Genomic DNA, 12,859 nt, shown 5'->3' on the forward strand with positions numbered 1-12,859 from the left:
ACGAGGTTACATTCAAGCAAAATGGTAAGAGAAAGATCTAACTCAATACATTACAAAATTGTATTAGGAACGAAAATTCCTTGATTTATCTATTACTGAAAACATAATTAATTAAACAATTAATTAATTAAGTATGGCTCCTGAATGATCCAAGAGACTTGATAGCCGATGCTCTAAGGATGTATTGGTGGTATAATGCAGCCCCTGCTGCTCCAACAATTGGTCCAACCCAGAAAATCCACTGTTCATAAATAATCACCAAAATTATCAAGTCATTATCAACATCCATAACAACATATACATTTCAACAGCATTTTGTGTTCTTCGGTAAAAATCTGTTTTCATCTTCAAATAGTTAAGAAGTTTTAACCTGATCATCCCAGATTTTGTCGTCATTGTAGATTACAGCTGCTCCAAAACTCCTTGCTGGGTTAATGCCAGTGCCAGTAACTGGGATTGTAGCCAAATGAACCACGAAAACAGCAAAGCCAATCGGGAGTGGTGCTAGTACCTTCATGTGAAAATGTGAGACCACGAATTACTAACTAATCTTTTAAGAAATAGGTTTGTAACATGTATATATTATGGTGCTTACAGGAATATAGGAGTCCCTAGCGTTCCTCTTAGGGTCAGTGGCAGAGAAGACAGTGTAGACAAGAACGAAGGTACCGATAATCTCAGCACCCAAAGCAGTGCCCCTGTTGCAGCCGTCAGCAACAAAGTTAGCACCACCTCCGTACCTGTTGTAGTACGCCTTTTGGAACACCTTCGCCAGTCCAGTGCCACAGATAGCACCAGCACATTGTGCTACAATGTACAACAACGCCCTTATCAACGACACCTTGCGTCCTAGGAACAGCCCGAATGTCACTGCTGGGTTTATGTGTCCTCCTACAACACCAAATCCAAAAACATGTTACACTTTCTTCTTGCATGCATACTCACCCACGTTCCTTGTCCAATATCCAACCGAACCAGCAAAAAGAACCACGAAATTAACAAGGTTTTGAAACAAGATGGACAATTTTATACAGGAATTTTAACCTAGTTTTAGCACCCGTACAACTTTTTTTCCTTCGAATTGTGCTTATGTTTATTGAATGGCTGTTTATAGCAGATTTAACGTGTGAGCATATACAAAAGTTGTCCAAATTTTGGCTTTTTCATGTAGAAAAGTTGAAACTTGAAAGCATAGAAGGGCACAGTTGTGGTGTCTGAGAGAGAGGAAATTGAAAGGGGTGAGAGATGTATACCAGAAATACCGGCAGTGCAGTAAACAAGGATGAAAATCATGCCACCAAAGGCCCAAGCGACGCCGATTGTTTCAGTACAGATGTGGAGACCGAAATACAAACCAAATAAGACCAGAATGCTTCTCTTTGTGATCTCGTTGATGATGCTTCCTCTCTCTTTCTACGCTCTATCCTTGGAATACGGTGGGCTGGGTACCTGCAAAGGCACTCCGACGCTCAAGTCAACAGGGGTGTTGTTAGAATAAGAAAATCTTAGTTAATTTTCTCTCAAGGGAAAAACGTACCTTTTTTCTGGTATGCTGTGTGTATTTAAAGTAGTAAAATAAACCGTTTACCTGAGATCTCGAGTGGTTACTGGAGTTGGTTATCTATAAGTTATAACTGCTAGATATTGAGTCAAGTACTTCCATGATTCACGGCGCTTGTTAACCAATATGCGTAACTGTTTATCTGTAACCGCTAGACCGCGGTATCGCGTTCTGTATATCAATCATCCTGCGTTCCAACATAAGTGGACGACTTGTCGTGCGAATGCCTCATGTCGCGACATCACTTATATGGTTGTCGAGCACCAAGTGGTCGACAACACCATATGGTCAGATGTCGGGGCGAGTCGGGCACCGAGTGGTCGACAACACGTGGTCGAATGTCGTTATGAATCGCCCGGGTTATTGGTCGACCGTTGGTGGATTAGGTATCCTATAGTACATGCCCCCCAAGTCCGAGTAAATGGACGACAGAATTACGAAGGACTGTTAAGTATTGTTGGGGAAAACGAGGAGGCGTGGAGGAAACGAGAAGACGTGGGTGACCGCTGTGCGTGGCGTTACGAATTTTAGGGTTTTCCCGCGCCTTTAGGGAAATGAGGGGACGCGGATTAGTAGCCGTCAGATAAAAAAGAATCCTACGGTGCCTGATGATTGAACCTTTTGGCTTCTTCAATACGATTCAGAAGGAGGTTATTCACTTTCGTGGAGGATCAGAGTTTGACAGTGTGCATCCTGAGCGAGATTGTCTCTCTTCTATCCTCACTGCTTACCCTGTTACGAGACGTTACCAGGTAACCCTAAAATCTCCTTCATCTTAGTTTGTTTAGTGTTGACCATGGAAGGAAAGGGGCAGAACATTGGGGGCGGGACGCCGGGGCCGTCCTCTACGGCGGAATGTCTTGAAATTACCACAGTGCCTTTTGGGGAGGAGGCTTTTACATATGGAAATGTGTGTGGTGAAGGACCGGGGGGGCGTATAATATCTCCGATTAGTGGAGATGAGTACGCCTGGGCGGCGCGTGAGGTAAAAGAACTCAGAAGCCAATTTAGGAGTAGGGTTGTGTTAGCAGACTGGATTGAAAATAGTTGCGTGTTGCGAACCCTAGGGTATCAAACTTGTATAAAATTGATAGCTTGCCGGGATGATGAGAGGGTGTGCCATGGGAGGGAGAATGCTTCTGAGGAGTTCTTTTATTTTTATTCTGTGTTATTCTACGATTTGTATCTGAGACTGCCTTTTACCAGCTTCCAAATGGATGTTCTGCGTACCCTAAACGTTGCACCGAGTCAGTTGCACCCCAATAGTTGGGCGTATGTGCAGGCTTTCGCCATAGTGTGTCGGGCACTAGCTATTAGGCCCACTGTAGGTTTGTTTCTGTATTTCTTTAGATGTCGACCAGTAGCCACAAAGGGATGGGTGTCGCTGATTTCGGAGCCGGGTAGCGCGCTGTTAGAGCTATATCTGCAATCATATAGGAATTTCAAAGAAAAATTTTTTAAGGTGTCGATTACCGCTGTCGGTCGACAGTATTTTTTCGATGGTGAGGGGAACCCTAGATTTCCCCTGTACTGGACGCAAGATCCGCTGAGATTCACCTCTTGGCCGGAGGATAAGATGACGGTTGAAGAATTAGAGGCGTTGAGTGTGTTGACTTCGTTGCCACGCCCCCTTTCTTCTCGTCAGCTTATTAATTGCCTCGAGTTCGACGACGCAGGGGCGAGGGTGTTTGGTATGTGTCTTTGCTTATCATTTTTGTAACTTGTTATGTTGTTGCTGACCATGCTGGATGGGTTTTGGTGTTTTGCAGAGATAATGGGGAGGAAAGGAAGTGGTCGCAATTGGTTTCAGACCATCGACGATGAGAGGGATGAAGGTAATCGTCCAGGGTCATCCACTGGGCGACAATGCCCTCCGGTGCCACCATCTGGTCCACCTCCCGTCGTGGTGGCACCGGCTGAGGAGGCGACATTAGTCGAGGTGCCTCTTGTGCGCAAAAGGAAATCCAAGACAGGCGACATCAACCGCGAGGCAGCAAAGAAAAGTAAGGAGGTGGTTGAAGAAGATGAACGCCCCCTGCCGCAGGGCATATGGGATCGTGCTTTCATGCCTGGTCATAGAGTAGACCTCAACCTGGATGTTTCAGAGAAGAAGGTGATCGAAAACATGAGCGAGCAACAGATTGCTGAGGGCTTGCTAGAGATGAACACACGAGCACAGGCGTTGGCCTGGCATCTAGCGTATGCTTCGGATAGGGGTCAGATGCGGTCTGAGTTAGAGAAGGTGCGTGCCCAGCTGAAAGAGCTCACAGAGGTCCATGCAGGCTGTGAGGCCAAGCAGAAGCATACTGAACAACTGCTGAAGGAGGGCGAGGTATTGTTGAATAAGACTCGAGAAGCTGGTGTGACCCTTCAACAAGAACGTGATCAGATGGGCAGGGATCTGGATCAAGCAAAGAACTCAATGTTGCTAGTGGCCCGAGAGAGAAACGCACTGAAGGTAGAAATCTTTGAAAAAAAATGAATTGATCGAGGAGTTGAAGGATGCAATTATGGACGAACATAAGAAAGGATTCAGGAAGGCCTTGAGGCAAGTCGAACACTTGCTTCAAGTATCAACCAAGGGAACCGAATTTGACGTCCGCAAAGATGTACATGAGGGTCAGCTGAAACCCTTGAAGGAAATCCCCGAAGACGCTATCTTGGAGGGTGAAGAGGATGAAGAGGGGGTTGTGGCGGAGGAACCCGTGGAAACAGCTGCTGTGGATGAGGCAGCTGCCGAGACGGTTCAAGATGTTGAGGGCGTCCCCACCAACATTGTAATAGATTAGGAGTTTATGAATACTGAAATGTATATATAAATGCCTACATATGTGTGGGTATGAATTTGGAAATGTAGAACTCTTTGAAATGTAGGACTCTTGGAATATGTTGAATGTTTGTGAATATTGAGCGTTTATCTTTGCTGATTTTGCGCTTTGTTAGCCATAAAGGCCGTTAAATAACTATCGATGTCGAATGTGTTGTTCACGCTGTGTATGGTCGTCGAGAGCGAGTGTCGCGTAGGGGATTACTGGATATCCCAAGTGGACTGGGTGTTCAAGGGTGAACATCTACCAGAGGGAGTGTATCCCAAGTGGGCTGGGTGTTCAAGGGTGAACATCTACCAGAGGGATTGTATCCCAAGTCGACTGGGTGTTCAAGGGTGAACATCTACCAGTGATGTGTGTGGAAGTGTCGGAGACGATGACCCTGGGACTTGACATTGGAGATTTGACTAAGTAGCATCATAATGAAATGTACTCGTTATTCAAAATAAAACTGAACAATGTTTCAAAAGAACCCACAAAAAATGAATGTTAACTGAAGTAATATTTGAGGTGAGTGGCATTCCAGGTATTAGGTACCGGTTGTCCATCGAGGTGCTGGAGGCGATATGCACCGTTCGACAGGTCTTCTATGATTCGGAATGGTCCTTCCCAGTTGGCTGCGAGCTTGCCGTGCGCTCGGTCCTTTCTGGCCTCTCCCCGCTTTCGCCATACCAGATCGCCAGTTTTGAAAGCTCTGGGTCTAACCTTGGTGTTGTAACGGCGAGATAGCATTCGCTTCTGTGCCTCTGCACGTATGGTGGCGATCTCTCGACGTTCAGGAAGGATATCAAGATTCAGCCGCAACTGTTCCTCATTCAGTGACATATTAGTGATGTCGCGTCTTAAGGAAGGCTCGCCAACTTCGACGGGTAGCATGGCATCGGTGCCGTAAGTCAGGTTGAATGGCGTATCACCAGTAGATCCGTGAGGAGTGCATCTATACGCCCACAGAACTTCTGGCAGTTCCTCCACCCATAATCCTTTGGCGTCACCGAGTCGTTTCTTTAGTTCTGTCAGTATGGCTTTGTTGGCGGCTTCCGCTTGGCCGTTTGTTTGGGGATGCTCGACGGATGAGGTGACATGTTTGATGCCCAAATTGCTAAGGAAATCTTCTAAATTGCGCTCGATGAATTGGCGACCGTTGTCAGTAATGATCTTTTGAGGGAGACCGAATCGGCAGATGAGATGCCAAATAAATTTCTGCACTCGTTGGGCACTGATAGTAGACAACGGTTCGGCCTCTATCCATTTCGTGAAGTAATCGACTGCCACGAGTAGAAACTTGTTTTGGGCCTTAGCGATCGGTAGTGGTCCAAGTATGTCGAGACCCCACTGAGCGAATGGCCAAGGAGAGACAATGTTGTGCAAATCTTCGGGAGGCGCGCGGATGTCGTGACCATGGGCCTGACAGGAGATACATTTCTTGACAAATGTCTCGCAATCGCGGTCTAGTGTAGGCCAGTAATATCCGGCGCGGAGAACACGCGCTCTCAGTGCTCTCTTGCCAGAGTGAAATCCGCATATCCCGGTGTGCAACTCGCGCAGTACATAGTCTGCTTCGTCCTCTGATAAGCATTTCAACAGAGGAGTGCTGTGGCCGCGACGGTATAGGTCGTCACCTATACTTACAAAACGTGCAATACGTTTGGAATCTGCTACCGTAATGCTATCTCCTTTATCCTGCCTCTCCATGAGATCTTTGACGTTCTGTCGCCAGTCTGCCGCGGGTGTCGACACATTGGTGACGAAAGCTTCCACCACAGGACGGTCGACCGTCATTCTAATGATGGAAGACAACTGTGCTTGCTCTTTAGAGTGAGCTAACTTAGACAAGAGATCTGCTCTTGCATTTTGCTCCCTGGGTACATGAGTGACGCTAACCTTGACGAATTGTTGAAGTAAGGTTTGGACTTTGTGGAAATAGCGCAGAAGTTGATTATCCTTGACTTGATAGGTTCCGTCCACGTGGCTGACCACTAACTTTGAATCCATCCGACACTCCAAATGATCAATCGAGAATTCTCTGGCCAAGGATAGGCCGGCAATCAAGGCTTCATACTCGGCCTGGTTATTGCTAGTTGGAAATTTGAATATGATGGCTTGCTCTATGACCAAACCATCCGGGCCTTCTAGTACGATCCCGGCTCCTCCTCCCCTTTTGTCGGAGGAACCATCTACACTGAGTAGCCACGTGGTAGGTGAGTCCTCAGATGTATGTATTAATTCAGCTGTGAAGTCAGCCAAATGTTGACCCTTGACAGATCCTCGCGGCTCGTAACGGAGTCCGAACTCAGACAGTTCCACGGACCAGGCGACCATCCGTCCTGCCAAGTCTGGTTTACGGAGAATCTTGGCTACGGGGTGATCTGTGCGGACTACTACTTGATGGCTCTGGAAATATGGTCGAAGGCGACGAGAAGCTGTGATGAGGGCTAAGGCAAGTTTCTCAATTCGGGAATAACGCTCCTCAGCCCCTTGTAATGTACGACTGATGAAATATATCAATTTCAGGGAGGGCGCTTCCTGTATTAAGGCGGCACTAACAGCATGCTGTGAAGCTGCAATATATAGCTGCAAGTCGGACCCGTCGTCTGGTCGGGCCATAATGGGAGGACTCGTTAGGATGTGTTTGACAGTGTTGAATGCTGTCTCACAGGCGTCGTCCCAGTGTTGAGTGGTATCCTTTTTTAAATTCCGCAGGATGGGCTTGATGTGTTCAGCTAGCTTTGGAATGAATCGAGATAGGGCGGTGAGTCGACCTACCAGACGTTGTACCTCCCTCAAGGTTTTTGGTGCAGGCATGTCGAGGACTGCTTTGCACTTGTCCGGATTAGCTTCAATACCTCGACGTGTAAGCATGAAGCCTAAGAACTTTCCTGCGGGGACGCCAAAAGTACACTTGGAAGGATTGAGGCGCATGCTATACCGTCGGAGTTGGCCAAAAACCTCTTTCAAATCTTTCAGGTGTTGCTCCATGGAATTGCTCCGAATAACCATGTCATCGACATATACGTCCATGCATCGTCCTATCTGATGATGGAAGACTTTGTCCATGAGGCGTTGGTAAGTGGCTCCGGCATTCTTCAACCCAAACGGCATTACTTCATAGCAGTAATTAGCACGTTCGGTGATGAAGGCTGTTTTGTCTTGATCGGGCTTGTACATTGGGATCTGGTTGTATCCTGAGTAAGCGTCGAGAAAACTCAATACGACATGACCCGAGGCTCCGTCGACCAGGCGATCGATGCTGGGCAGGGGATACGAGTCTTTGGGACAAGCTTTGTTGAGATCAGTGAAGTCGACACACATTCTCCACTGACCGTTGGATTTTTTGACCATAACTACGTTCGACAACCACGTAGTGTATTTTAGTTCTCTGATGAACTGGGCGCTCATCAACTTCTCGACCTCAACCTGCACAGCCCGGCGTTTTTCTTCTCCGAACCTTCGTTTCTTCTGGGCGACCGGTCGAGCCTCCCGGAAGATCGACAGTTTGTGCGCCATAACCCCTGGATGGATTCCTGGCATGTCGGCGGCCGTCCATGCAAATAAATCTGCATTATGTCGTAGTATATTGCTTAAATCGTGCTCTTCGCTTGAGGTGAGGTCGCCACCAATGTTGGTGGATTTAGACGCGTCAGTGGTAAGGGATAAGAGTTTGACTTCGCCTTGTGGATGAAGACGCTCGTCTGCATTGGTCCGGGGGTCTAAGTCGATTGCCGCTGTCTCGGCTCCTTTCGCCCTTCTAGTTGGAACGAAGGGGGTGACTTTTAGCCCGGCCACATAACACTGTCGGGCTGTTCGTTGATCTGCCTGCACGGTGCAAATGGTACCATGCTCTGTCGGGAACTTCATGGTGAGGTGGGGAGTGGAGACAATTGCCCCGAATGCATTTAGGCAAGGCCTTCCTAGCAGGGCATTGTACGACGCATTTGCTTCGACCAGCAGGAATCGAACTCTAAGCTCAGGTGCCTCTCGACTTGTTCCGAGCCGAGTGCGCAGGTCAAGGTATCCCCTTGTGTCTACTCTTTCTCCAGAGAATCCTACAATTTGTTCGTTAAACGGGGCTATGAGATCCTCCGATAGGTCCATTTTCTGAAAGGTGGACCAATACAGAATATTGACCGAGCTCCCCTGATCGACGAGGACTTTGCTGACATCATATCGAGCTATGTTAGCTGTGATGACCATAGGATCATCATGATCAGGGTCGGGCGCGTGGAAGTCCGCATTCGTGAAAGTAATGTCAGGAATCGACCTAGATTATCGTTCGACCATATGAACGGACTTCAACTGTCTTAAATGTCGCTTCCTTGCTGAAGCTGACACACCTCCTCCTGCGAAGCCGCCAGATATGGTGTCAATGCGGCCTCGGACTGAGCGTTCTCTATCTGTCCGTCTAGGCGGACTGCGCGTTCGACGGCGGTGTCGATCATCTCTAGGGGGTGATCGCTGGGGGCTTCGTCTAGGAGGGTCTCTTCGGTGAGGTGTCGCGGCTCTTGTGGAAATTCTATCCTTGACGTAATTCTGGAGATATCCTGCCCGGATGAGTCGTTCTAGCTCCTCTTTCACCATGTTGCATTCTTCCGTGTCGTGCCCATGGTTCATATGGAACCGGCAGGTTTTACTATTATCCGCGTTCTTTGGGGTAGCCTTTCGCCGTACGGTTAAGAGTTCGGCGTGCAAGGCCTCTTCGAGCACTCTTGCTCTCGGGGCATTGAGTGTCGTGTAATGATTATATTTGGACGTCCACCCCGACTCTTTTCGGGGTGCGCGATCTGACTTATAGTCGTTCGTCGATCGCTTGGTAGGTTTTTTTGCTTCATGGTTGGAAGTATCCGGTTGCTGTTTTCTCCTAGAGTTTCGGAGATCCTCGATGCGGATGAATTTAGCAATTGTGGATTGCAGTTCCTCCATAGTTGCCGGAGGGTCAGCGTACAATTGTTCCGCAAAGTATCCCGGTCTCAAACATGACGGCAGATTGTTGATGATAAATGTGTGACTGATATCTTTCACGCGTCGGGCTGTCTCAGTGTACCGTTGCATGAAAGCTTTCAAAGATTCGTCCTTTTCTTGCTTGGTGTGCACAAGTTCTGCCGCAGTCATCGCCGGTTTCTTATTGGTCGCGTACTGCTTTCTGAAGAGGGATTCGATTGTGGCGAAACAATCTACGGAATGACGTGGAAGAGTGTGGAACCACTCCAAGGCCTCGTCCTTAAGGGATAAGGAGAAGGCTCTGCAAATGACAGGGTCACTATCTGTGTAGAACGCCATGGCGTCTATAAAGTTGCGCAGGTGATTGTCGGGATCGGCGGAGCCGTCGTAGCGTTCTAACACTGGGGGAGGTTTATCTGGCATGTGCGCTTGCATGATGGCTTCCGTGAACGGAAGTAAGTTGGTGAGGCGTATGGAAGTAGGCCCTTTCTTATCCCCGTCAAAAGGATCAGATGGTCCCCCATGGTGACTCTCTTCATTATTATTCTGTCTGTTCGAGGCAGATAACTCTGGCGGTGGACGTTGCGCCTTCAGTGCTGCCAGCTCCTCTGCCTGTTTGCGTTGGATTTCTTGCTGTTCCTTTATGGTTTGTTCTTGTGCTTCTATCTGTGCCTGCAGCTGCTTGATCAAATCCTCCATTGCTCCGGTGGTCGTTGTTGGGATTGTAAATCTGGGCCCCACGGTGGGCGCCAAAATGTTTCAGTACAGATGTGGAGACCGAAATACAAACCAAATAAGACCAGAATGCTTCTCTTTGTGATCTCGTTGATGATGCTTCCTCTCTCTTTCTACGCTCTATCCTTGGAATACGGTGGGCTGGGTACCTGCAAAGGCACTCCGACGCTCAAGTCAACAGGGGTGTTGTTAGAATAAGAAAATCTTAGTTAATTTTCTCTCAAGGGAAAAACGTACCTTTTTTCTGGTATGCTGTGTGTATTTAAAGTAGTAAAATAAACCGTTTACCTGAGATCTCGGGTGGTTACTGGAGTTGGTTATCTATAAGTTATAACTGCTAGATATTGAGTCAAGTACTTCCATGATTCACGGCGCTTGTTAACCAATATGCGTAACTGTTTATCTGTAACCGCTAGACCGCGGTATCGCGTTCTGTATATCAATCATCCTGCGTTCCAACATAAGTGGACGACTTGTCGTGCGAATGCCTCATGTCGCGACATCACTTATATGGTTGTCGAGCACCAAGTGGTCGACAACACCATATGGTCAGATGTCGGGGCGAGTCGGGCACCGAGTGGTCGACAACACGTGGTCGAATGTCGTTATGAATCGCCCGGGTTATTGGTCGACCGTTGGTGGATTAGGTATCCTATAGTACACCGATAATGCCAACCCCATCACATTCGGTGCCACTATCAATCTGTCTTTTGTTGCCAATTATGGTGAGGACAGTGACATAGAGGAAGAGAAGGGTTGCTATGAACTCAGCGATAATGGCTCTATAGAAGGACCACTGTGTGAGCTCTCTGCGGTCGAAAAAAGGTGCTGGAGGAGGGTCATAATAGTCTTTTGCAGGGTATTCTCTTTGCTCTTGAATCTCAACATCTTCAGCCATTTCTCAAGCTCAATCACTACTATATATAGTTAGGTAACTCTCTGTGTGTCTTGTGTGGCATCAAAGTTTAGTGGAAAGAGGTGGTATTCAAGTATCAAAAGAAAGAGAGAGAATGGTAATGAATCAAATAATTTAACTGTGTTTTTATTTTTCCTTAACATAGGTTTTTTTCCGCCCCTAGCTTGATTTCGCTTGCATGGTTCCACGCCATGATCGCTGGTGGATTTTGACCACTAATTTTAGGAAAAATATATTTTCAAAATTTATAATTTTATTATCTTCTCTAACATAACAAAAATGAATATCAAATTTAATATAATTATAACAATAAAAAAATTATATATATTTAATAGATTGTTCTTTTATAAAATTGAACCACCAATGACTAAATCAAAACTATTTTTTTTAATGTAAATAATAATATTGTGGGCAGTAAATTTATTTTCTATTTTTTTTCACAATCTTGTTTTAATAATCATCATTACAAAAAGAAATATTTTTCTTCACAAGTGATATGTACTCCATATATTCTTATCAAACATTAATATAGATAGTAGATAAATTTTTAAATTTAAATAAGTAAGAGTATTAACAATAATATAATAAAGTTAAAATTTTAAACTAATTTTCTATTGAAAATGATACTGGCTATAACACCATGAAACTCGCTAAAATATTTTTATATTTTATATACATATATATCTCAAACTCTTATGACCATTCTGCTGCAAAGGAATTCGTTTATTTTGACTATCACATCTTCAATTACACCAAATGGATATTTAATAGATCTATCCGTCAACTGAAGCATCATTCTTATTGGTTTGGCTTCAAGACCACTAATATTTTTAAGCATAGATAAGGGCATCAAATTGATGTTAGCCCCTAAATCAATAAGAGTTTTTCCTATATCATAGTCTTCAATGGTGCAAGGAATGTTGAAACTCTCGGATCTTTAAATTTTGGAGGGAGAGTCTTCTGCATGATGACACTACAATTTCCTTGCTCCTCAATTGTTTTCTCATCTAAATACTTCTTCTTCTTGCTAAGGATTTGCTTCATGTACTTTGCATAGGCGGGAATTTGTTGCAACGCTTCAGTAAAGGGTATGGTAATCTCAAGCTGGTTGAATATTTGCTTGAATCGAGCCAAATGTTTCTCCTTTTCTTTATTGGAAGGATTTTTCGGATAAGGAAGATGTTTCAAAATTTCCTTCTCTTTTTGTTTTTTCTCTTTTTCTTTTCCTTTATTTTTTTCTTCTCCCCCAACAATCTCTTGATTAGTTTCTTTTTGTGCTTGAATCTTATCTTCATTGCTTCTCTTCTCTTCATTTGGCAGCTTCTCCTTGTAATCAAGCCCAACCTCTTTTCCACTTCTTGTTGTAATGACATTACATTTCTCCTGAGGGTTAACTTCAGTGTTGGCTACAAAATTCTTTTTAGTTTTCTCCTCCAGCTTCTTAGCAAGTTGACCCACTTATATCTCCAAGTTTCTAATGGAAGCTTCAGTGCTCTTGTGGTTAGAGATGGATACTTGCATAAACTGCTGAAGTGTGTCCTCCAACTTTGAGGTCTTGTCAGATAAGGAGGGATGTGGTTGATATTGTTGCTGAGGTGGTCTATTTGATGGCCCAACTTGTCCTTGGACCATGCTTAGGTGAGGTCTCCACCCTTGGTTGTAGTTACCTTGTCGACCTTGATTACCCATATAGTTCACCTCTTCTTGGGAATTTGCTTGCATGGCACACTAACTATTTACATGATCTCCACCACATAACTCACAACCTTGATGTTGAGCTTGAGAAACATTTTGGAGCTCTTTAGGCAGTTGAGAGAGCTTGTTCATGAGAGCTTCGAGTTGTTGGGTCATTATTTTGTTTTAAGCTAACAAGGCGTCCTGAGA

The 12,859-nt window shown here is 45.6% G+C and overlaps 2 protein-coding genes across 2 annotated transcripts; both read right to left on the reverse strand.

Annotated features, from left to right (window-relative positions):
* On the reverse strand, positions 1–1,587 carry LOC148206055 (aquaporin PIP2-7-like). The gene is made up of 4 exons (XM_088104064.1): positions 1,254–1,587; positions 596–891; positions 371–511; positions 1–241 (listed from the first exon to the last, which is right to left on the reverse strand). The coding sequence occupies exons 1-4, from the start codon at positions 1,291–1,293 to the stop codon at positions 128–130; spliced, it is 591 nt and encodes a 196-aa protein (XP_087960190.1). The 5' UTR covers positions 1,294–1,587; the 3' UTR covers positions 1–127.
* A 7,065-nt stretch (positions 1,588–8,652) lies between these two features.
* Positions 8,653–10,023, reverse strand: LOC148206056 (uncharacterized). Its single transcript, XM_088106318.1, has one exon. The coding sequence runs from the start codon at positions 10,021–10,023 to the stop codon at positions 8,653–8,655; it is 1,371 nt and encodes a 456-aa protein (XP_087962444.1).
* Between the last annotated feature and the right edge of the window lie 2,836 nt (positions 10,024–12,859).

Source organism: Vigna umbellata, chromosome 1 (assembly GCF_029865625.1).
Source record: "Vigna umbellata cultivar VRB3 chromosome 1, Vumbellata_1.0, whole genome shotgun sequence".
Taxonomy (NCBI): Eukaryota; Viridiplantae; Streptophyta; class Magnoliopsida; order Fabales; family Fabaceae; genus Vigna; species Vigna umbellata.